Source organism: Anarrhichthys ocellatus, unplaced genomic scaffold (genome assembly GCF_004355925.1).
Source record: "Anarrhichthys ocellatus isolate YVR2014 unplaced genomic scaffold, GSC_Weel_1.0 scaffold48, whole genome shotgun sequence".
Lineage (NCBI taxonomy): Eukaryota > Metazoa > Chordata > Actinopteri > Perciformes > Anarhichadidae > Anarrhichthys > Anarrhichthys ocellatus.
Window position 1 is genome coordinate 2,505,439 of NW_022280078.1, and position 26,192 is coordinate 2,531,630.

At 41.6% G+C, this 26,192-nt stretch overlaps 1 protein-coding gene across 1 annotated transcript in view; it reads left to right on the forward strand.

Annotated features, from left to right (window-relative positions):
- Window positions 1–3,879: 3,879 nt before the first annotated feature.
- Window positions 3,880–26,192, forward strand: part of dspb (desmoplakin b) — a 26,806-nt gene continuing 4,493 nt past the window's right edge. Inside the window, 26 exon segments of the mRNA XM_031869658.1 lie at window positions 3,880–3,946; window positions 8,116–8,183; window positions 8,301–8,650; window positions 10,048–10,135; window positions 11,081–11,199; window positions 11,300–11,450; window positions 12,346–12,471; window positions 12,946–13,005; window positions 13,105–13,272; window positions 13,617–13,721; window positions 13,821–13,916; window positions 14,464–14,589; window positions 14,886–15,038; window positions 15,483–15,637; window positions 15,738–15,864; window positions 16,059–16,245; window positions 16,858–17,339; window positions 17,453–17,631; window positions 17,909–18,047; window positions 18,374–18,567; window positions 18,970–19,132; window positions 19,243–19,326; window positions 19,406–19,513; window positions 19,717–19,815; window positions 21,088–23,023; window positions 24,220–26,192. The exon segment at window positions 24,220–26,192 is cut by the window's right edge and continues 4 nt beyond it. Of these exon segments, the coding sequence (XP_031725518.1) occupies window positions 3,880–3,946; window positions 8,116–8,183; window positions 8,301–8,650; window positions 10,048–10,135; window positions 11,081–11,199; window positions 11,300–11,450; window positions 12,346–12,471; window positions 12,946–13,005; window positions 13,105–13,272; window positions 13,617–13,721; window positions 13,821–13,916; window positions 14,464–14,589; window positions 14,886–15,038; window positions 15,483–15,637; window positions 15,738–15,864; window positions 16,059–16,245; window positions 16,858–17,339; window positions 17,453–17,631; window positions 17,909–18,047; window positions 18,374–18,567; window positions 18,970–19,132; window positions 19,243–19,326; window positions 19,406–19,513; window positions 19,717–19,815; window positions 21,088–23,023; window positions 24,220–26,192 (7,503 nt within the window).

Genomic DNA, 26,192 nt, shown 5'->3' on the forward strand with positions numbered 1-26,192 from the left:
ACACACACACACACACACACACACACACACACACACACACACACACATACATACATACATACATACACACACACACACACACACACACACACACACAGCACGTGTGTATCAACCTAATGGCAAACCGTTTTACTCCTGATGCCCCTGAATGACATGGGGCTGGTATTCAGGGTGCGGCTGGCAGTGGGGCAGAGAGGTGAAAACAACCACACCCATTTTATAGCACATACCAGATCTGGCTCAGGCATTCTTTGGTTCCCATACAGAATGTGACCCCCCTCCACACAAAAACTAATTACATTTTTGTAAATCAAATTAAACCAAGCTAAATTGAATTAAATGTAACTGTTTGCAAACTCTTAATTAGTTCATGATAATTTCACTAATATATCAATATGAACATGGTGATATTTTATTGGTGTTCAGTTGCTACACAACTGCTGCTCTAACTGTTCAGCATTTTTGGAAATGTGCTTATTGGTTTTCTTTCCAAGAGTTAAGAAAGTTGATATCAATCGCATGTGTGCAGTGTTAGAGCTGAGAGGCAATTAGCCTAGCTTAGCATAAAGACTGGAAGCAGGGGGAAACAATTAGCCTGGCTTTGTCCAAAGTAAAAAAAAAAAAACACTCACTAGCCCCTTTAAAGCTCATTAATTAGCACATCATATCTTATTTGTTACACAAACAGATATGTAAAAAAGACATTTTCTGGGTTTTCAGTGAATTGCATGCTGTAAATGAGGCCAGCATTTGTTTAGTTGGGTTGTGTTTGAGTGCTTGCTGGATATCTTTAATTAGGCTGCAATCAATTAAGACTAATTGTTCATTCTATAGTTAAGAAGCTGCTCCCACTGCTTTTCTTGTCCTCTCTTTCTGTTTGTGTGTGCAGCTAAGTGCTAAGTAAAATGGTATTCTGTAGAACACTCGCAGGAGAAACAGCTACGAACACATGCCACAACTATTTCTTGGCGAACACTGCTCGGTGCAGGAAAAACCTTTTTGTCTCTCCGAGGTTGCCAGGCAACCAGCGGAGACACAGCAGTAGAAGCACCAGCAGGCAGATGGATAAACTGTTGTCCAACAAGAAACACAGCTTACAACTCCCCCTAAACTTATTTATTTATTTATTTTATTTGTGAAACTATTCCGTTGAATTTAAAGGACAATATCACTCTTCTTTTTTGCACATTTTGTTGAGCTGCTCTATTATAAGTAATATATTTGTTACATTACTCCTGGTGTTTTTTTACAAGGTGTATTTTTTTGATTTTTTAACATGTTTTACATCGAATTTAAGTTTACCACAATGTGTTTTATTTATTTATACACTCTACTTATTTAAGCTGATATCTATGATATCTGGTTATTATTATCGATATCTAATTTACTCATATGCACATTTGAAACAAGCTTAAGATACCAATCCATCATGTTGGCTTTTATATTTGTCAGTTTGGGAAGTGTGTGCGCGTTCTTTCCAAGAGCTTGATGATAAAACCAATACCAATCTTGTGTCTGTGTGAATGGAGATATTAACTGTCTTTGACAGCTGACAAGGATTGTCATATATAGGGGAATAAGTGGAAATCGATGGAAGGCTGGTAAGACATACAAAAATCTGAACCACTACATCATGCTTTGGAAAAACATAACATACATGATTAGTAATGAATGGACTCAGAGACCGCCATGCTCCTTCAAGTCTTCCTGATAAAGTTACATCAGAGGTGATCTGTACTCTACTGACAGGCCTGGATGGAAGACTTCATCTTCATATAAGGAGGTGGAGCAGCATCGTTTTTCTCCATGAGACCAGTGACCCAGATTGGTTCAGGTGTCATGTGACGGCTCCCAGACGGCCCCTCCCTCCCATTCACCCCCTCCCCGGCTCTGTCTCCATACCCCCAAGAGGCATATCCATGTCAACCTGCTGCACAGGTACACCTTTGTTACAGGATCAGTGAGCTGCAGTAGCCTACTGCCTTAAAGCCAGACAGCACTACACACAGTGGACATTCTTATTTGTGTCATTTCCTATAGATATGCAGTATCTTTAGATACCGTTGAGGTGCAATATCAGCATAATATCATAAGAAAACATGGGATATATGGGCAGCCGTGCTTAAACTGAGCACATAGCTTATCTCAGTTCTCACCGATTCCCTGCACAGTCGCGTCTTTCACCTTTGATGTGAAGTCCCTCAGGCGATGAATGCGTCAGGTCTTTCCCTTACCCTCCCTTCTGCTCATTCTCTTTCTCACACACACCTGCACAGGTGCAAACACAAAACTTATACTTCTCTTCTTCCTCACTCCCTATGATTCATGTCAAATGCTCGAGAATGAAAGTCCTGTCTCTTCCCTTTATATAACTATCTGAATGTGTTTTTGTGTGGGTGTATGTGTGTGTGGGTGTTTGTTGGTTTCTGGTTGCTACATACTCAGCCCCACCCTTACCTCCACCGCAGAGTCAGTATCAGAACATTTCAAGTTTGTGCAAATAGTGTCTGTGAAAACAATGCAAATGACACAGGCAAAGTCAGTTTCAATAAGTAAAAAAAAACATAATCAATGAGTCACATCTTAAAAAGGACACTGATGCAGTTGCAGCATCTGCCATTTTGTGCCAGTGGAAGGTATCACATCTCTTTGTAGCTGCAAGGGCTATTTGTCTTTTTATGTGTTTTCTTCTTCATCATTTATGTGAAGCACACTGGGAATTTGTTTCACATCCATTTCTGGCTCAGCCTCCCCTGTTCTGGTTCCAATAGCCGTTTGGATTTTTGATCCAGTTCCAGGCCGATAAAAATACCCAAACTCATTTACCTCAGAGTCTAATTAATCGTTTATCTTCTCACTCATCTCTTTTTGTTTGTACTAGCACTGAGTAATGCACAACACATTAGCACATAGCCATTCAGATAGATAGTAAATATCACATTTTTTCTGGAAAAAGTATTCTTGTTTGAGCGGTAAACCTAAATTGAACTAAAGTAATTATTATTATAATTATTATACAACATGTTTATTCGTTAAAGAGAATAAAACACAGGAATTTACCTGAACTTGATAAGGAGCACTTTTTGCTAAACATTTAGATATTTCTTTAAATTTGCTCATTGCCATTCCTTATTTATGGACATAATTACTTTTGAATTGACATTTGCTCTTTCTGCACCACCTGGTTACACAAGTGCAGGCATGAACGTTACCTCGACATGCCACTAGCCCTGAGGGTGTTGAGCAGAGAAGACACTGCAGGGCCGCGCCCGTGCATCGTTTCCTGAACCGACTCTGCTCTTAGTTCATTATGTGGACCTCAACCACGTAGAAATAATCTTGACTCGTTTGGCTTAAGAGTGTGAACTACAATGGCGTCTGCAGACCCAGCAAGCATTAACTTTGAGAGAACTCTGAGCTCAATTTGGTGACAATGTGAAAGCTTTTAACATCATAGAAGAAACTGTATTTCAATGTGAAACAGATCAATAAAATCAAACCATAAAGATGTTTTTTCTTCGTGTTCCTGGTTTCCTGTAATATCTGAGAACAATGCTAGAAAAGCAGCCACACCCTGAACATCAGCAATTATCATTATTAGGCCTACTCATCACCACTTTTAATCCTTTCGCTTTGTGACTGAAAACTTTCCCTTGACACACACACACACACACACACACACACACACACACACATTGACATGCAGACTGAGGAAGGTTTGAGACAATAAAGGGTAAAAGGGAGAAGAGACGAGCTGTCTGTACATGCAGTGATGCTGTCTGAGTCAGCATGTGTCTGTGTGTGTCTGTGTCCTGGAATAAGTTTCATTTGATAGTATAGGATTAATATAAAAGCACTCCTCCCTGCTTCCCGCCAATCATGGGTGTGTTCATGGGTGTGGAGCCTGTATTCGCCCAGGAGCTTCCCTCGGTTTTCCCGTTTGACAGTTGGAGGTGATCGCAGGGTGTTTTAATATTTTAATATCAATCTGAAAAGGTTACAACGGCTCAGAGAGGACAAGTAAAGGTGTACTCAGTTACATTTTGGACTGTGTAATATTGAACTTAATTGACCCGTGATGCTATAATTTCATGTCAGTGGTGGAAAGTAAGTACATTTGCTCAAGTACTGTACTTAACTACAGTTTTGAGGTACTTGTACTTTACTTCAGTATTTCCATTTTCTGCTACTTAATACTTCAACTCCACTACATGTTGTATCAAAGTATAATTTGATGCTGTTACTTTTGAATGCAGGACTTTTACTTGTAACAAAGTATTTCTACACTGTGGTGTTGTTAGTTTTTCTTAAGTAAAATGTCTGAGTGTCAACTTTATTTACTGAATATCCTTGCTGTCCAGTGAAATCCATGTATCTTTAAATTGAATGCCTTTTCAGTTAAACCAAAGGATTAAGTGTTCCTTTTGATTACAGGTTGAAGAAATTATGATATGTCTCAACCTAGATCAACAAAAAAAACATTGGGATATATGGGGAAAAGAAGCATCATCACAAGGGGGAAGCAGTTTTTTTTATTTCACTTAGAGTTGATATGTTGGTGATGCACGTTTTTCACACTTTTAACACAACATATTTCATCCAAATTGATTTATTTGCATTTGCCCATGAAGGGAGATAAAGTTTCTCTCTTCCGCAATTGTTTCATTTGGAGGATTCTATTGAATTTTAGTGCTGGATTGAATAACAATTCAAGATTTTTAGGTCAATAATTCCCTTAGCCGGTCAAACAAGAGACCTCCTTTCCTGCAGCTTTTAGAAACCTATTAAAGTGTGCAAGCCTTATCTTGTCTCTAGGAATCAGGAATGAAAGGAGATGGGAGAGGGGGAGAAAAATGGGACCACGCCACAGAAACACACCCTAAAATGATTTGAACCAGAGGATAAAAAAGACTTGCACATACAGTAAATGTGTTAACTTCAGTGTTTAAAAGCATGCATGCTTCAGGTTAAGCATGCATTAGAGTATAACAATCTCCTTCCTCTGATAATTTAGTTTGTGCCTTGAGCTAAACCAACTAAAACATGCTCATGCAAGGTCATAATTCAAAGTTCTATACTTCTATCATTTTAAATGACACCAAAACGTTCAGAGCAGCAAATGGGGGAACAACGTGTACCTTTGAAAAATAAGGAGGACCAGCGCTGGAATGCTGTTTTGGCAAAAGGTGTGCATCTGTGTGAGGTTATGTAGAGGCAAAGGCGTGTTCTTGAATGCCATTTGGGGATTAACACTGTGGTGAGGTGGGACCTTTTCTTTCCCTGAGAAAAAATGTTAGAGCAGTTTATTATCCTTATGAATCACTCACAGCGAGCACACGAGAGCTCCAATACGAAGTCGATAGTAATAAAAGTACAGAGCTGCTGGATTCATTGTCAAGTCCCAGAATAAGATGGGTACAAATTGTTCTGCACCCAGTCATTCAAACCAAGTCTGTAATTATGCAAATGGAAACAGCTGTTTGCAATAAATCATAAACAGCAAAATAACACTCTGATATACCCGTTCCTGCTTCTCTTTCTTGCGTTCACGCTTGCATGCTCGTACACATAACTCCCAATCCTACAGTCTTACACACAAACACACACATGCTACATTCCTCAATAGCTGAGTTTATTTGGTGGGAAAGTGGTGTAAGGATGGGCCTACTTGGTCCAAGCTCTTGACAAACATATGTTCTTATTTTTACTGTTATTATCATTATCATTTGTGGTAGTGGACCATATCAATACATAGTCTAAAGGAAATGCTAACCTGCAGGCGAGTTACCGTGCCAAGACATACTTGTAAGGCGTAAGACATGATCGGTCTTGACTCCACATCTGCAAAAACACCATTTGGAATTGTCTTTATCAGCTTACTCTGTGCAGTCTGACTTTCTTTTCTCTGTTTGCTTTTCTTCCTTCTGGAAATTGTTAATTCTGTGCAATTTGTGCTCGTTAGTTACAGGCAAAAATAAACTCATAAAAAGAGGTATTGATCTCATGCGAAGAAAAACAACTAGCAGCTCTGTGAGGCAGCAACACCCTGGTGACACTTTGAGCATAATGCCAACCTCAGCATGCTAACATACTCACAATGACAATGCTGACATGCTGATTTTCAGCGGGTATGATATTTACCATGTTCACCCTTAGTTTGTTGTTGAAATTCGAATGAGCCCGTGACAAAAAGTACAGCTGGCGATGATGCAATGTCATTAGTATTGCAAGTATTTGGTAATTGAAGGTGCTATGTAAAGTTATTGTGGAGAAATGTCTGTCGGAGCAGAGAATAAAGTAGCTCTCCCTCTGTGTGTGTTGTCATCCAAACATCTCTGTGCTATGTTTACATAGCCAGGGCCGACCACAAGTGCATGTGAGGCTAAGCGGCAACCTCCGATGCTGAGAAATGAAGCCAATGCGGAATTGGCAAAAACTGAAATTCATCAAATGGCCACTTGATGCTGGCTCCCAAAGTGAGTCTAACCCCCCAGACCCCCATGTTAAAATTCCCAACTTTACAGCAGAAATAAACATGTTCACGGCCTGGTACAAAAACGGTTTTGGTCGCTGTAGATAATATCCCGTGTGCGTGTGTGTGTGTGTGTGAGCTTCATCACACTGTGTAATACTACTCTAAAGTCTATACGGTGGTTACTTGACAACTCAACAAATTTCTCAGCGATGTTTGCCTGAGATTTTCCACTCTGCCTGTTCACATTAAACTTAGAAGGTCACAGTGCCTGAAGACAAACGAAGACTGTTGATCAAACAATGCAATGATCTCTGTCAGAACTCGACAGCTATTCAAGGACATTAAATCATTTAATGATGGATTTGCACCCCTAAAAATAACAAAACAAAAAGGTAACCCGAATTGTAGATGGAGCTCGATTGACTGTATGTATGGAATTGCATTGAAGCTCAAACTGATCTGCACATCACTGTGTGAATTTGCAAAGTCAGGAAACATTGGTATTCCTTGACATAAGACATACTCCTGATGCTGCTATTACATGGTGATTAGGGGCAGAAAGGTTTTCATAAGTTTATCCTTTTCCATTTATTCTACTTGAAAACTCGTCAGACTCTGTTCATAAAATTCAACCCGAGGTTGCTGTCATTCAAGAGCAGCTGTCAAACTTGTTTTTCCTGTGAGTTCCACCCATTGGCTATAGGCAAGTGTTTAAGTAGTGTGTGTGTGTGTGTGTGTGTGTGTGTGTGTGTGTGTGTGTGTGTGCGCGCGTGCGTGTAGGTGTGTAGGTGTGTGTGTGTTTGATTGAGAGAGAGTTTTTTTCAGTAGAAGAGACAGAAAGGCAGTGAAGAGGGTGGATAAAGTAAAGATAACAGTTTGAAAAGATGGGGAGAAGAGAGATGCACCTTGGGGGTTGTTTCTAATTGGATGCATCACCTGTCAGATGGATGCATCACATGACATTGCAACACTTTACCCTGAAGCTCTTTGACCTTTACAGGAGTTACTTAAAGGCACAATGAGCAGGATTTGTCAGTTTGTCAACGTGTTTGTTAACACAACATGTCTGCCAGTTTCAATATCTTCCTCTTTAAAACGCGTTTACGATCTTGCAGCTGGTTACTACATTTTATTGAGGTTGACACCCTGAAATGTCTTACGGAAAAATAAGAAAATACAGGCAGAGGACCAGGTCTTTTTGTGAATGATCAATGCACTTAGTTTAGCTTTACAATTTGTGGGGCACACACATTTTCCAGTTGTATACTTGTGAGGACACATTACAGGTCCTTACCCAAACCTTATCCATCACCACTACCTGCCTGACCCCACCCTAACCACATTAATGTGAACTTCATTCTAACCTTAAACTTAAAACCAATTATTAACCCTCAAACAGCCGTTTGAAGTATGAACCCGGCCATATGTCCTTACTTTCCAAAACTGTCAAAACTATCCACTCCAAATAACCAAAAATCTACACTTTCCAAAAATATTTGTACCTTTCAAAAATGTCTCGACTTTTCCAAACTGTCTCCTGAATTTAAAAAAATGATCCCAACCTTTCAAAGATGGCCTCACTTTGAAAGTCAAATTGGTCCACAAAGATATAACAGCACAAACACGCTCTCTGCCTCCAGCTGAGTTTGAAGGGGAGTGGCACGGGGAGAAGTTTATTTGGCTCAGCAAGTTGGGGAATAACAAAGAGGTGTGGCCACCAGCCTCCCAAAACTACCCTCCCCTGCTCCGCAGTCGCAGTCTGACCGAGGGGACCGGGCTGACAGGTGGACTGAGAGACTACCTGCCTGCTGAGTTCCCACGGTAGATTCCGCAGAGTCGCTTTGGCTGCCGTTTCCGTGTCAGATTGAGTATGTACGGGTCCCAAAAGGGCCTGAACGTGGGCCGCAAGGTCGGGTCCAAAGGCGACTTGGCCGGAGAGGGGACCACCTATTACGCACGAAGCGAGCTCGTGCACGGAGGCGGTAATGGATACGATCATTACTTGGACGGATACAACACCTACAGCTTTTCAAAGTCCTCTGGAGGCGGCATGATGAGCGGAATGTCAGGCGGAAGGATGAGCGGTACGGGAGGCGGAATGATGAGCGTTATGGGAGGCGAAATGACGAGCGGAATGGGAGGCGGAATGACGAGCGGAATGGGAGGCGGAATGAGGTATGGCTTAATTTTCTGGTTAACTTCACAACGCTTTCATCTGCGCTCTCCTCGCAGCCACCTGTTGCCTGTTTCTGTAAACTAGGGGCCCTCGCTGCAGGGAGGATGCATGCCAGCCTAGAGAGCTGCTGTTTGCTATCAAATATTAATCATGACCGTTTTATCCCAGTATTTATTTCGGCCCTGCACAACGTGTGTCGATATAATAGTCCTTCAGCTAAAATACAACAAAAGCCCAGGCAATTGCAGGTCAAACACGTTTACCAAAAAAAAATGCATATTTGAAGTAGTTTGTTACTTAATAAGAGTTATTTTCTCGAAGAATTTGGCTGGTGTGCATTCATAGTTTGTTTGTTCAAGGAGTTACCACCTGACCTATGTATTACATTGATAGCCTACACAGTGATAACAAAACCAGGCTGCACTAGAATACATGTCTTAATGTCTTAATGATGACGTAAGCTGCTGTTTTGCAGATTCTTTTAGAATCAGCTTCCTCCCTGAGTTTGATTTATAGCTCACACTGAACTGCTTAGTTCCCTCCACTGCAACAGCTTGTGTCAGTTTCAGACCTTCCGCACTGCCACCCACAGGGGAAATATGCCACTGTGGTACTTTAGAAAAGGGCAGAGCGGGTATATCTGGCGGACAAGATGTTGATTAGTTCCTGGGTTCAATCATTTCTTACTAATTTCATGTCATGGATTTTCTGATATTTGTTACCAGGTATTTGTGTAGGCCTTCTGAATAGAAAAGTAGTGTCTGTGGTGTGTTTTCAAAGAAAAAGCCGCACAATTATTCAGCAACGACTAGAACTAGACCAATAAACCGACTGGGCCGATATATCGGCCGATTTGAGCTACTACCAAAAGCTCACAAAATACATTTGGTGCAAAGGAAATACATGTGCGGATGTTTTGATCTTTGTTCATTGCCGTTTTTGCATCCAGCATTTTTTTGTTTTGTGGAAGTGTGCGTTAGTTTTAGGGAAGTTTTGCTGTATAATATATTGTTATTGGTACAAATATCGGCTGATAAGTAACAAGAAGTTGTGGTACAGAAATGCCAGAGATATATCTAACTTTATTTAGAAAGGTGACCTTTTTGATGAAAGATCCTTATTACATTGTTGTCTATGTCATGCTTATGTTGTGAGAGACACCAACTTAAGCCTACTGCATATGACGATGATAATGAAGCTTTTATTATTGTGTCATGCATGAACTAAGCCCAGCCCATATTGGTTTACAAGTCAAATCTCTTTGGAGAAAACTGCTCACAACTGATTACATAGACAAGTAGGGAAGCACTGGTCTAAACTGTGATATTGTGATGTATATGCCTTTATTATAGTAATTAGCTTTGTGGTCATGAGTTTACTTCGCTGCTCCCTGCAGTGGCTCAAGTTCCATCCACCAGCAAACCATGATCCTGCAGGCCCAGTGCCAGGAGTACCTGAAGACAGCCGAATACGCCCTTCAGTCTGTGAGTCATGCTTTGTTTTGTAACGCTACTAATGCCTCTTTTCCTTCAGTGTGGCAAATACAAGCCTGTCTCATTCTTCTAGTCTTTATTTCAAAAGAAAAAGGATTGTGTTGCAGCTCCACTTGATGCAGAAAGATTGACAGAAATGATATTTCATTGTAACTGGATGAGTGAGCCTTTACTGTCACACTCATAGACGCATAATAGAAGAATTTTGTTTATTTCTCTGCAGGCTCAGTTTTTAGAGCCAAACCCCCTTGAGCCATATTTCATCTGCCAGTGAATCTACTTGTCACCGCTTTACATTGACAGCAGACACACACACCCACACACTCACACACGTACTCCTTTTGTGCATTTTTGTGTGCTTTTCTGCAAAGTTCACTAGAAGTGCAAAACCCAACGTTGCATGCTTTAATGAAGTGGTTGTGTGATGTATTAGCTGACATCGCCGGCTCTTAGTTGAATGAAATGTGTCAAATACTGTAGTGAATATTTACTCTAATTACTTCCTTTCAAAAGTCATGAAATTATCCATTTTCAAGGAGGTCAGTTTTCTCATGGAGTTTTTCTCCATGAATTTGACATTTTTGTCATGTCAACAAAGTCAGTGTAAAGCGAAAATGTTTGTTAAAGGAAGCAAAGACTGTCATATCCGAAAAAGTAACATCAACAAAGTTTTTGCCCGACATAAAGTTTTTAATGACAGGTAATAGGAAAATAAATAAGAAGGAACACACTGTCGGATACTTTCGGTTGGTAGACACTGAATAAATTGTATAAAAGTGACGAACACTTTTTGGTCCTTTTATCAGTTTAAAAATAGAAAAATCCAACATTTTGCATATTTCAACGTAGAAGTAGGAGTGGATGCATATTTGGCATTTGTCTTTCTGCACAGTGATTTTTGTACACCACCATGAATGCTTTGTTCATGCCTTGCAGGGCAGTGCCAGTGATGCAGAGCGCTACATGATACTGGCCAAAGAGACCATTGACCAGCTGAAGAACTGCGCGACGGACATGAGAAAAATGGGACTGCCCAATGACAACGTAGTCAGGACGTAAGGAAGACTTATCCCTTTCTCTCTTCTTCTTCTGATTTCTGTTTATCTGTATCTGAAATGATTTACATACAAGTCTTTCTCTTATCCTGATCCGTAGTGTGGAGACATATAGAGACCAGCTGAAGGGGGTCCACATGGCCATGACCGGCTCCCTGCAGAGGAGGAGGAGCACCAGAGGGAGCTCCGGAGGCTGGGAGGAGCCTGGAAGGAGCTTCCAAGATGCTATGGCCTGGATTGGACAGCAAAAGGTGCACACACACGCACGCGCACACACACGCACGCACGTACGCACGCACGCACGCGCACACACACGCACGCACGCACGCACGCACACACACAAAACTGCATGCCTAACCCAGACAGTCAGTGTAGAATTACTGCTGACAAGAAATATTTGGCATGAAGTTCTAAATTCAAGAACTAAGATGATCCTGATCATGATTAATGGCCATATGCGGTTTGTTTATTCACCTCTGACTGAACGGGTTCCGTATTTTTACGATACCTCTTTTGTTTACATTTCTATTGTGGATTCTATTGCCTTTTCAAGTTCCTCCATACTCAAAAGCTAGATTTTAAATGTAGTGTCACTTAAGTAAAGAAAAAGGAATAAGCAGTGTCAAAACTGACTGACAGATCCCAGTAAACCAGAATACCGTGCACACAACAGTTTAGACATGAAAGCTGTTTTCCGCTATGAGTTGTCAGAGAATCTGGATTGAGATGGTAAAGCTCGTGGCAATTATGTTTCCCGTTCATTTATGAGGAATTGAAAGAAAAACAAGAATACACAAGAGGTCATTCCCAAGTTTTTGGGATGTACTGCAGTGAAATAGATAATCAAAGAAGGCTTTGTCTTGTCATCAACTCTCAGACCAATTTTATTCCTGAGATGTTTTTGGTGAAGAGGCTCATGAATTCACAAAAAGAAAAACAAAATCTAACTTGTTTCTCTGCCACCACCTGCTGGTGAGATTAAGTGCATATCAGGGTAATGTTTGAAAGACACTTTAAACTCGCTATCTGGGCTGCAAAAAAGGGTTTCACATGGTTTTGCAGTCTTCCGCAAAATTAACTTAAAGTAAGCGTGTTTAGCTGCACAAGTTTGTTTCTGCTGGTCAAATATAATTTTTTTGCTTTCAGCGTCTGATTGAAACCGCTTCCTGGGGAGAAGATGTTGCCGCCATCGAGCAGCAGGTCAACAACCACCAGCGCTTTCACAGCTCCATCCAGAGGAGCACCGAGGTGGACCGAGCCAGAGAAGACCTGGTGGGTTCAGTCTGCACATTTATCATTGCCGCTGGGATGAAACAATGCCAAATTTATTGTGGTTGCAACAGAAGTCAATTCATTAGTCAATTAATTTTACTTGTATGTATATATATATATATATATATATATATATACATATCAGAGAAAACACTTAAATGGGCACTAGTTGATATATTGGCACTTCTGTGGTTTACTGTTTAGTGTATAGCTTGGGGACTAACAAGAGACAGATTATAGAAGAAATAATTGAAGCAGCAAAGGCCAAGATATACTTACTTTTAATCCCTAGTATGATTCAACCTACAAAATGACTGGATCCTACATATCCAATGTTGCGCCTCAGTAGCATCTTTTTGTGAGATCCCCCTGCCTGGTAAACGCTCCCATGTTTCAAGCTCCACAGGCTGCTGTATTTTTAGATAATTTCTTGAGAGTGTGTTTCACTAACTGAGGTTGATTCTCTTCCCGCAGCTTAAGAAAGGAGACAAGGGCAATGCTTACGCTCTGGATCAGGAATGGGATAGTCTGCAGGTGAAAGCAAAAACAATACTATGTTAGCTAATCACCACGTGTGGTGCGTATTTTCAGGTGAATTGTTGTATTGAAACATACTCTCTTCTCCCTTGCTAGCAAATGTCAATTGGACGGAGCGAGCAGCTGCAAGAGCTCAAGCGGATCATTCAGGATGTGTCTAAAGAGATCATGTGGGTGAATGAAAAGGAGGAGGAGGAGCTGATGTTTGACTGGGGAGACAAGAATGTCGACCAGTACATCCCCCGCAAGCAGGAGAGCTACTCAGTAAGTCAAGCAATTAAAGGATCAAAAGTCCAATTGGAAAAATGGGAGGATTGGGTTCATTTGGATGCCTTGATGCTCCAGAAATCCTTGATTAATTCCAAGTTTTTTAAGAGCTTCTTTCTAGTTTCTTAACATTCTTGGCAATCCTGTGGGTCTGAAATACACTAATGTCTTTCTATGAAGTTAATCTGCATCTCATAAGGGAGCAATCATCTGTGATACATTCGGTTTTTGGCAGTTGCAGTCAGTCATCCACTTAAAGGGAAGCCACAGAGTGTTCCTCCAACTGCATCCTGATGTTTTCTGCATCCCCTGTGATTACTAAACCTCCTTTTATGTAACAGAAACTGATGAGTGCCCTGGAGGACAAAGAGAAGGACCTGAATAAGCTGAAAACCAAAGTAGATAACCTCCTGAAGAACAACCATCCGGCTTCAGACAAGATCGAGGTGTGGACCGATCCCTCCATCATCAGACAGTGTTTACATGCATTTATAAGCGGGAGCTTCATCTTCAATGTTTCTATTTTCTTTGTCTGTGTTTTGCAGGCCTACAGGGACACTCTGCAGACGCAGTGGAGTTGGCTTCTTCAAATCACCAAGTGCATTGATATTCATCTGAAGGAGAACGCAGCTTACAACCAGGTTACATGAAAAGAACATACAACTTAAAGCCACTCTTAATCGATATTTATATATTTACAATTGATTAAATGACTATGTGTGAAGTAAAGGGTGTTACTCATAGTGATGTCACAGTCTCACTCTCATTGCTGTCATTTTCAGCAAACAAGCTCTGATAAAGTACCTGCCCAGCACCAAATGGCAGACAGACAAAGTTAGCAGAGTAGCTTGTCAACACAGTGGAGCGTGTAAAAACACTCACATTTCTTTCTATGGTATTAAAAAAGACTCTTTGGTAGACAGCAGTGGATATTTCGTGCCACAGATCCAGCCCTATCTCTTACATAATCATTTTCAAACTTTGTGGTTTTTATTGATGCAAAGGGGAAGTATGATGTCATTAATCAGTCACTGTCATCATTTGGATCCTGACACCTCTCATCTCTTGTCATCAATGATTTTAGCACATGATGGTCTCGCTTTTTTTAAATTTTAACGGACTTAATGTCAAAATAACAGTGTAGAAACCACATAATGCATTCCTGATGATGTCTTCTATGTATGTCAGTTCTTCAAAGAGGCCAATGAGACGTACAGCGGTCTGCAGAAGGAACATGAGACGGTCCGTAGGATGTTCACCTGTGACAAGAACACTTCACTGGAGAACCTAATGGAGCTCCTCGGGGGACTGGAGGTACAGCAGCTTCTTTTCTAATTATTTCTCCGTAATGTCAGAATGTCTGTAGATGGTCAAAACTCACCACTCACAATTATTTTGGTCTTTTCACTGCAGTAAGCTGTTTTGTCCTGTTGCAATTGTGTTCACCTTCTAACCGTTTCTAATTATGTGTTCAAGTTTCAACCTTTTGATTTTTTCATTGTCTTCAGTTTGAATAAGCTACAGTTTGTAGTTGTTATTATTATTGATCCGCATTATTATTATCAATATTATTCTTGGGTTTGAATCTTGATTTGTATTATTATCTCCAGAGGGAGAAGGAGAAGATTATGGAAAACAAGATGCAGGTTAAACATCTGGTCAATAAGTCCAAGAGCATTGTGAGACTGAAACCCAGAAACCCTGAGGAGAAGAGCAACAGCCCCGTCATTGTCAAAGCCCTGTGTGACTTCAAACAAGACCAGGTCAGTTTTCTAAGGATCACGTCACATATACACACCGTTGGTAATAAATTCATATCGTTATGCCCTGTGCCCTAGGGGTGACCAAGACACAACATGAACAAACCCCATCTTTCCCATTTCCCAATCAACCATGGATATGGATCACAGAAAACAAAATATTTTAGTTTATTTACTGATTTGTATTAACATACTGAGAGCCTAGTCAGACTAAAAAAAACAAAGCAGATGCCATCTTCACTCTTTATGTAGGGAGTCATCATCAATACGTGCCAATCACCTGCTGGAACCGCTTGCCAATGGTGTCCTTGTCCTGGCACACACCTATTTGCACACGCATACATTTTTAAATCTTTAAAACTTTCTCAGACTTTTCTTGTGGAGCCAGATTTGATTCTGTTTGTTTATTTATTTGGTGATAACATTTGTTTTTATTGGACTCCACAGAGGGTGATCTGTAAGGAAAATGAGGCCATCCTAAAGGACAACAGTCAACGCAGCAAGTGGGACGTTACGGGCCCCGGAGGACTTGATATGTTGGTGCCCTCTGTGTGCCTGATCGTACCACCTCCCAACCCACTCAGTGTCAGTATGGCCAACAAGTAAGATGCAAAAAGGGTTTGTTGTGGCTGAGGTGAAGATACAAAAAACCCTTGTTGTTTTGAGGTTAAGTTTGAAATGTTGTCTCTGTGTTTTCCAAAGGAACGAGCAGTACTATGAGGCCATCCTGTCAATCTGGAATCAGCTGTACATCAATATTAAGAGTCTCATTGCCTGGCAGTACTGCCTCTTGGATATCAAACAAATCAACTCCCTCACCGTGTCCATGGTAAGTGATGAGTAAGCTCTCTAAGGTCAGCCTCTGTTGTTTTCCAGCTATTCAACAGAATGGAAAGTTTCCAAACAGATACATACAAGTATTATCATGGGAATGTTTTAAATGGAGTCCTTTTACTTACCTTTTGGTTTCTGATGTTGGTTAGACGTAAGTCAAACTTAATGTTTGTGTGTGTGTGTGTTCAGCTGTCCCGCATGCGTCCTGAGGCATACCGTCAACTTATCAAGAGTCTGGAGACTCACTACGAGGAGTTCAAACTGAGCAGCCACGGCTCCCAGATGTTTGCTGACGAGGACAAGAGACGCATTGAGAACCAGTTCACCGGAGCTCAGACCCACTATGATCAGATGGTGGTGCAGCTGCCTACTTACGGTCAGTATTACCCAAAATATAAACCTCACACCCCAATTTATATTTTGATTTGCAGGTGTCGATGTGTAATTATATTGTTGTAATTAAAAGATTAATCATTGAATATAAATCAAATCAAAAGACAAGTTTTTTTTGGTGACTAGAATTATAATTTGGTGTGCATGTTTTTATTACTTGATCAGTGAAACAGAAATGTAAGTGCATTGATAATACAGAAATTCAATTATTTTGTTAATCACCTTTACCACCAATGTTGCCCAATTTCTACATCTATATTGGTATTGACTATTGTTTAGAAACTTGAATGTCTGCACCTGTATCAAATATTTGACTAGAAAATCTAAAATAAAAAAAAAATGTCAAATGCCCTTTATAAATTCCCCTATCTGTGGGATAAAGACGTTTTTTAAGATTTCGATTAGAAAACCCACACCACCTTCTGGACTCAATCATCCAATATAAAGTCCTCAACCAAGTTGTTTTGACATAAAAAACTATTGCGTGCGAGACTGCAAAGCATGTTGTGTTTACGCAAGATTCCACTTGTATGACCATAGAATCATCTTTTCCTCCAACTATTATGAATAAATCATATCTTGTGTCTACTCACAGTTGCACAGCAGGGACAAATAGAAGTACAGCAAGCAGCCGAGCAGCAAGCAGCTGAGTTCACGAGACGCGAAGAGGAGGCCTGGAGGCTCGAAGAGGAGACCAGGAGGCGCGAAGAGGAGGCCAGGAGGCGCGAAGAGGAGACCAGGAGGCGTGAAGAGGAGGCCAGGAGGCGTGAAGAGGAGACCAGGAGGCGTGAAGAAGAGGCCAGGAGGCTCGAAGAAGAAAGACGAAGAGTGGAGATAAAAAAAGTGAAAAGAAGTGATAAAGATACCAAGGTGGTGAAGAAGGTGAAGGTGGTCTCTACTTCTGCCGCTCCTGCCTACTCCTCCTCCTCCTCTTCGTCCTCCTCCCGCAGCTTATCTGAGCTGCATGCGCTCAGACTCAGGTTGGAGGGTGCCGAGGACACACTGAGTCAGCATGTTCACATCTGCTTCGGAGACGACGGGATGCACGACTGTGGCCTCAAGGTCTCTCAGTTAGAGGTAGACACGAAAACTGATAAATACAAAAAAAAGACAAGCATGCAGTATTGAAAACAAATCTTATTCTAATTACGTATTCATTGCAATAACTCTACTTGTGCGTTTCCCTGCAGACGGTGCAGCATGATGTTCAATCGCTGCATGCGGAGTACTTGCATCTGAAGGAGCGTATCTTGATGGAGCTGGAGGGCATGAATGATTCTGATAAAGCCCAGTTCCTCCGCAGTGAGATTGGAGTTATTGACCAAAGACTGGGCAGTCTGGAGAGCAGCTCGTCAGCTTACCTGCAGCGGTAAGCCTACGCAAACAAACTGTTGTTTTTTTAGCTTTGATTATTCTGGAAGTCTTATTGAGATCAAGAACTCATTGGCAAGAACAACCTGAGATTACATTTTATATACACAACTAAGAAGATCATAGATCTAAACTGTTTTCTCCAGCAGATGTCCTTTTGTTAGAGTATTAAAAGTACCATCGCTTTTCTCACACATTACTAAGCCAACAAAAACACTCATCGATCTCACATTATCAATAAATGTCTTCTAACATCATTTCTTCCTCTCTATCAGGCTGCAGGCTCTAAGGGACATGCTGGAGAGTGTGGCACGAGCTGAAGACATAGTGAAAGTTCATGAGGCAAGACTGACAGAGAAAGAGACCACCTCTCTATCGCACAGTGAAGTGGAGGATTACCTGTTGGCCCTGAAGGTATTTTATAGGACATATTATATTTTCACAGAATATTTTTTTATGTTGCTTATATTTTATATTGGAAGATATTGCTGCGTTTCAGTTAACGTTTTACATGTATTGTACAAGTAACAAATGATCATTGCTTGGACAGACAACCACTGCACATTAGTGCTTGGCTGAGTGGTCACCCATCAGTTTAAATTAGGAAAACTCATATGAAAAAAGTTTAAGAGTCCCAATGTGTTGCATTTCTGAATGCCACGATTCTTTAAAAACATATTGATAAATTGTCACAGATGTCACATTTGACTGGTGTCTCCCGTGTTTTGTTTGGTGTTTAGAATATTAAAGCAGAGCTCGATCAAAAGAAGGATGTTCTGGCCTCCATGGAGGCGGAGTTGGCCAAGGCCAGCCACTGGAACAGCCAGGTGGGCGGGCCCTTCCACAGGTGTGACATGATGCTAAACAAATACACTGACCAGGTGAACCTGCTGTCAGACCGCTGGAGACGAATCGAAGGGCAGATTGACACAAGGTATGTCTGCCTCTCTTTCAGATATCTATTTTACACAAGGGGCCCGTGTTAAACCTAACTTAACATTTGACTATGACACCACACCTGAGCACCTGCAATATCTCTTTGTCAAGCCGTTTAAACAAGATACTGACTCTATGGTCAGCCAGTTGATCACTGCCAAACCTATTTACCGTCAGGCTACATGTATGAATCTGCGGCCCGTTTTACACACAGATTGGGAAAGTGGCATGCTTCACAGGGGATTGCTTGCCAATTTAACACAGATGTGTGAGTCCTATAAGCGTCACGTGCAACTCTCTCAGTCTTTCTCTCTGTGTCTCACATGAATCAATAGTTTCTACTGTAAAACACGCTGACGATATGTTGCTTTATTATGAATTTGTTCTCTTTCTTGCTCAGAGTCCAGGATTTGGAGTTGTATCAGCCTCAGCTGCAGCACTACAAGCAAACCAGCACCTCCCTTATTGAATGGATTGATGCCACAAAGAAAAAACAAGACGCCCTGCAGGCCACCAAGATAGAGAGCATCCCAGCACTGACGGATCATATTAACAACCAGAAGGTTTCCTGCTCAGCCCTTAATTTCTATTGATTAATTTGCTTTTGGCGTTGAGGGTCTATGTCCATGTGTTTTTAACTCATCGGACATCTTTATATTATTGTCTTCTCAAGGCCCTGAACTCAGAAATCAAAGTGAGGAGGGAGACTGTAGAGAGAGTGCTGAAGGACAATGAGGCCTGTGTGAATGCTATCAAGGTAAGGAGGCCTACATACAGTATATACTGCCTTCAAACTCATTCAAATAATTAATTTCATGACTATGTCTGTTTTACAGGACTATGAAACAGACCTGGCCTCTTACACTTCTGGTTTAGAGACTTTGCTCAACATCCCGATCAAAAGGACAATGTTGAAGTCACCGTCGATGGATCTTAATCTGGAAGTAATGAAACCAAATTGGAACAGTTGTCTCATTAAAACATTGAAGCTACTTTTAACATATGGTGACCCACAAGTATTTGAAAATGTTTTCCCGTTTATGCTTGTATGTTAAGGTAAAGGATCAGTTACATTTCTATGAATCAGTGAAGTTAATTGACGTGTTATCTAAATTTATCTTTTATCTTTGCCTTGTCTTTGTCTCAGGCTACACAACTACAAACCCGTTACATGGAGTTGCTCACCCATTCTGGTGACTACTACATATTCCTGGGAGAGCTGCTCAAAAACATGGAGGAGCTCAAGGTACTGATGTTGTATTTTGTAGTTCTTTGAATATTTGTGCATGCTTTGTGTTCTTTCACATTTTTGTTTGTCCTGTGTCTTTCTGAAAATATTTGCTTTCTGCATTTTTTAAAATGTGTTTGTGTTTTGCTTATACCATCATCTGACCCAGGGACCATGGAAAAATAGCAATTTAGCTAAATTCATGACATTTACATGATAATTATGTCAATTAATATAAAGCTTTCCAGTGGTCAAGTTCAATTAACCTAAATTACATTTCGTTAGTTTTAAGTTAAGTTTTATTGAGTTACAAACAGTTGCCTTGAAGGTGCAGTGTGTAGGATTTGGTGGCATCTAGCGGTGAAGTTGCAGATGGCAACTATCCAAAACTTATCCCGTGTGCCAAGCATGTAGGAGAACTATGAAAACATAAAAAATGCAAAAGGCCCGATGTATAGCCAGTGTTTGGCTTGTACATTCTGGGCTACTCTAGAAACATGGAGGCCGGCTCCGATAAAAGGAACCGCTCTGTATATATAACTAAACGTCTCATTCTAAGGTAACAAAAACAATTCTTATTTTCCGGGGATTTTACACTAACGAAAACATAATTATTAATATCATAACCTATTTCTGTAAATAGATCCCCCTAAATGCAACACACTGCTCCTTTAAAAGAACCCCTTTTAGTGTTGGAATTTCCACGTTTTTACACACTTCAGTATCTTTATTGTTAATTGATTTGGTTTCACAACCTACAACCTTACTGTTTTAGTTCATTGTCACCACTCACATCATTCCTGTTTCCAGCTGCAGTAGGCAGCTCTGATAAACCCACTGTCCACTACCTGCCTTGTACCAAATGGAAGACGGACATAGTTAGAGACAAGCTGGTGAAAACTTTGGAGCATTTAGAAACTAAAGAAATAGATATATTTACTCAGCAGTTGAATATTGGACTTGCTAAATGTATCCTTGCTCCATGACTGGTCGATGTGTTAATTGGCAAATGCTTTGTAACACCATATCAGCCCTATTGTTGTCATGTCAGCGTTGTGTTTACAGCTTGTTGCACTGACCCCAAGTGGCCAGAATACCAATAATGCAGGCCTAAAGAAGCTTTGGATATTCTTTGGATGTTGAGTGTTTTTATGAATCAGTTAAACCCATTTGAATCAATCATCCAAGTACACTGTGGTGAAGTGTTTTTATAATAAGTACAATAAAATGTACTTGATTAAAGTTCTTAAAACTACCTCTGAAATTACCTTTGCTTCATCTTGCTTTCAGATTCGTAACACCAAGATTGACCTGTTAGAAGAAGAACTCCGGCAGTTGAGGGACGACATGCAAGACCACAACGCTAAGAACAAATCTCTGGAAGATGCTGTTTCCCGTTACCAGCTGGAGTTGTCCAGCTCACAGGACAGGGTGCTGTCAATGGAGGAGGTGAAGCAAACCACTGCGCTGCAGTGCAGTGCCACCAATGACAGTCTGGCAGACCTCAATGATGAGGTGGCACGTGCCAACTACTTGCTTGAAGAAGAAAAGAGGAAGAGGAGGCTGGCAGAGGAACGCTACACTACGCAACAGGAGGAGTACGAGTTGGTGCTGAGGAAGAGGCAGAAGGAGCTGGAGACAGTCAGCTGGTCCAAGACGGAGGTGGAAAAGAGTGTTGCAGATAAGGACCACGAGATTGAAAGGCTGAAGCGGCAGTTGGCTGAGGAGGCAGCGAGGATCAAGGAGCTACAAAAGGAGATGTCAAAGGTAAGGAGCCAATTCAGTACGGAGATCAATAACTTAAAGCTCAGCTATGAATCCCAGATCCACGTCAGCCGCACAGATATCCAGAGGCTGGCAGCCCAGAGGGAGGAGAATACAGCTGATATCCAGCTGCAGAAGGACAGGATCGAGGCAGAGAGAAGGAATCTGGAGGAGGAACTCAGGAGGCTCAGGATGTCTATGAGCCTGGTTGAAGAACATAGGATGAGGGCAGAGGAAGAAGCTCACAGTCAGCGTGCTGTCATCACAGAGGAAGGGCGCAGGAGGAGAGAACTAGAAAGTCAGGTGGAGGTGCTGTTGGGGCAGATAGACGAGGAAAGCAGCCAATATACAGAGGAGGTGGCTCAAGTCATGAAACGTCTGCAGGACAAGAGTGAGGAGCTGGCCTACATTACACATAGTCTGGAGGAGGAGACCCGCAGGAGGAAAACTATAGAGGAAGGGCAAAGTGTGCTTGAACAGACTTTGGCCCAGCTGCAGGTCAAGCTAACCAGTTCATCAATGGCTGCTACCCAGCTGGGGGAGTGCGAGGAAGAGCTTCAGGAGATGCGTTTGGAATTGGAGAGGGAGAGCAGGGAGCAAAGCAGAGTAGAACAGAACATGAGCATGTTACAGGGACGAATGAAGGACCTTCAGGCTGTGAGAGATGGGCTAGAAAGCCAAGTGGAGAATTTGAGAAAGGCTAACCAAGAGGAAGTATCCAGAAGAAGGCAGGTAGAAACAGAGCTGGAAAGCAACACCATGACCATGACAGACTACATCAACACCATTACCACTCTACGCCTGAGCCAAGAACACGCCAGCACGTCAGAAAAGAGAGGGGAGGAAGAGCGTCTTAGGTTGCAGAAAGAGATGGAAAGAAGCTCGAGACAAAACAAGACCTCTGCAGAGCACATAACCCAGCTAAACACCGAGCTGAAGGCCCTGCAGCAACAACTTCTCCAGGAGCAGGCCAGAGGCAAAGAGGCAAACCTAAGAAATGAGGGCCTTTACAGAACTATAGAGGAGAAGAGTAAAGCACTGAACGAGAACTCTGTTGAGCTTCAAAGACTGAAGGAGATGACAGAAACCCAGACCAAAGAGAGGCTGAGGCTGGAGGAGAAACTAAGGGCAACACAACATGATAAAGAGGAACTCTTGAGATCCAAACAGGGAAGTGACGATGAGCTCTCCTCCCAGATTTCTGGTCTGGAGCTGCAGCTGCAAGCCAGTGAGAGGAGCAATATAGATTACCGCAACCTGGTCTCAGAGCTCTCATCGGAGAGGGAGAAACTCAAGCTGGAGACTGAGAAAATACAAAAGCAGGCCAACGAGGTACATGGAAGTTTGGCACTAAGTCAAAGTCTTTCCAAATCAGAGTCCTAATTTGGATCAATCAAGTAGCTATTAGTGTCTTTAGCCAAACTTTTGCCTGCATGCTGGAACACCTCTAGATCCCCTATAGGTGCCTCCCACTTGGTTACTCTGATTTGAACACATATTGCTCTATGTGTTTGAATAAACTTGCATGTCAATCCCTTGCATGCAAATATAATATGTGCCTTTCTGCCTGCCGACCTCCCCAACCAACGGTCTCTCTGCCCACACTGTGCAAAGATGTGCAGTCTGCATGCTTTTTTGCCTTTCCATCTTTCCCAGAGTGATCAACATAATCAATGAAATCATTACCGCTGGTCCTCTGATGGTCTGATACAGTTTGATTGTTATTTGTCATATTATTGTAGCATCTTGATGATCTTTAAGACACATTTTGCAAACTTGTAAAAATGGCACTGGTATACATGTAAAATATCCAATTAATTTTACAGTATTGGAAGCAACTATTCATGCCATTTTAGACCAGTCAATCAATATTGGCACTCATATATTTGCATTATTTATTTGTGCTGTTTTGGCAATTTACAGAATGTGGACAGTAACTATTTCAATCTGTACAAAGTAATAGTCAAAATAGTGGGTCTGCTTTAGGATTGGGAAGGTTGATTTCACAAAGAAAATCTATTGATTTTTAAATATTGTGTTTTTTCCAACTGGATAATTGTCTTAGACATTATCTTGTTTTCATATTTTTCTGAAGGGAATTAGTGTGCATGATGAATTGCAAACTAAGTTTTTTTTTTGTTTATATTTTGTTAGAAGGAACACAGACTTGCTCTTAATATGTTTTGACTATTTTCATAATCAAACAGATTTTGGTGAAATTGTTAACCAAAAAATGTCAGTGTTAAATGGATGTCTATTTTGCCACAATTAAAATGAATACAGATGCAGGACAAAAAGACAGGCGCTACAGCAAAAACAAAACACATTCAATTGACATCATCAGCCCTGCTTCCACAAAGCCAAACGGTTGTACCCCCTTTCACTGTTCTGTTTCTAGAAAAAATATATAGAGCAAGTATGTGTGCTGTCCTCCTTGATAGCATTTACGTTTACCATTACGATTTACTAGCACCAGTACAAATTTAGGTGCAGTTAATTTTGATAGTAGCACAATCATTTCTGATTTAATTATTTAGATCCAAACCTGTCCTTGATTGTATGCTTGTATACTGTGATGTAAATTGCAGAAAACAAGTGTATGGTTCTTGTGATACACAGTAAATGCTTCAATGTATTTCTGAGTTGACTAACATTTTGTTTCTCTGCTTTTTTCCTTCTTTTTTTCTGCAAAGGACAAAGATCGCTACCAAAGGCTAGAAGAGCAACTCAGTCACATTAAATTGTCCCAAGACTCTGAGCTTCGCAATAAGCAGGAGGAGAACGAGAGGGTTAAGAGAGATTTAGCTTACTGGAAGGATCAGTATGATAGTAAGCAGGGTCTGATACGGGAAAATGACACGGACAAGGAACGTCTGGAGAAGGAAAATAAGTCTTTGAAAAGTGAGATAGAGAAGCTGATAAGGGAACTCAGGGAGCTTGATGAGACTTATAAAAGTAGGCTGTCAGCCATGCAGAAAGAAGTGCAAGAGGTAGCTGTTGTCAGAAAAACAATGGAAACGGAGCTGATGAGAGCTAAGGAGCCCCCGACCTCGGATGCCTCCACTCTGGTTTTTGACGGAGTCCGTAAGCCAGTCACAGGAAACCAGTTGCTTGAATGTGGTGTTTTGGACAAACCAACATTCAGCCAGCTTGTGAAGGGGCACAAGACTGTCCCTGATGTGTCTATCGACAAAAAAGTCAGTCTCAAAGGGACAGGCCCAATAGCTGGGGTGGTAATTGTAGGTCTGAAAGGTCCAGGGTATATTGAAGGACCCATATGCAAAATGACATTCACAGAAGCAAAGAAAGAGAATCTGCTACCTCCAGATAGCGTTGACCTGCTACTGGATGCTCAGGCTGCCACAGGGCACATCATTGACCCCAGAACTAATCAGAAGTTGACAGTTGAAGAGGCATGTGATCAAGGTGTGGTTGATGAAGACGACAGAGAGAGGTTGCTAGCAGCAGAAGCTGCAGCTGTAGGATATCTTGATCCTGGCAACAGCAAACCCCTTTCAGTATTTCAGGCCATGAAGAAAGGACTGATTGACAAGAACACAACACTGCGTCTGCTACAAGCCCAGGAGTCTGTGGGGGGCATTCTAGATCCTGTACTCAGTGTGTTCCTTCCCAAAGACACAGCCATTGAGCGTAACCTAATTAATGATGAAATATATAGTGCTCTGAATCAGAGACCTGAGCTCTATCTGGACCCAGAAAGAGAGGATGGTGTAACCTATACCTCAATAAAGAGGAGATGTAAGGTAGAGCTACACACAGGCCTTCTGCTTCTTCCTGTCCCTGAGAAGATAGACCCCTCCAAACTTGTCTTTGATGGTGTTCGGAAACCTGTCACAGCCAAGCAGCTGCTTGATTGTGGTGTCCTGGACAAGCCAACATTTATAGATCTAGAAAAGGGGAAGCAAAATGTCCCAGAAGTGTCTGTTGACAAATACGTTAATCTGAAGGGGACTGGGCCTATTGCTGGGGTTGTAGCTGGGAGTCAAGGCAAAATGTCTTTATCAGAAGCCAAGAAACAGTTGCTCCTGTCTGAAGATATTGCCGATTTGCTACTGGAAGCCCAGGCTGCCACAGGTCACATAATTGACCCCAGAAACAATCAGAAGCTAACTGTAGAGGAGGCATGTGCCAGAGGAGTGGTGGACATTAAGGATAGAGACAGATTATTGGCAGCGGAAGCTGCTGCTGTGGGATACAAGGATTCTAGCTCAGCCAAGCCTCTGTCAGTGTCTGAGGCTATGAAAAAGGGACTAATTGACAGGAAGACTGGGCTACGCATGCTGCAGGCCCAGGAGTCTGTGGGGGGCATTCTAGATCCCAATCTCAGTGTGTTCCTCCCCAAAGATACAGCCATCAAGCGCAACCTTTTGGATGAAAACCTCCGTCACGCTCTAAACCAGAGTCCTGAGTGTTACCGTGATCCAGAAACTGAGCGTGATGCCAGCTATGAAGCATTGAAAAAAAGATGCAAGACAGAACCTCACACAGGTCTGCTTTTTTTGCCAATCACTGAGAAGCTTCACCCTTCCAAATTGATCTTTGATGGTGTTCGTAAGCAAGTAACAGCACAGCAGTTGCTTGATTGTGGGGTGCTGGACAAACCAACATTT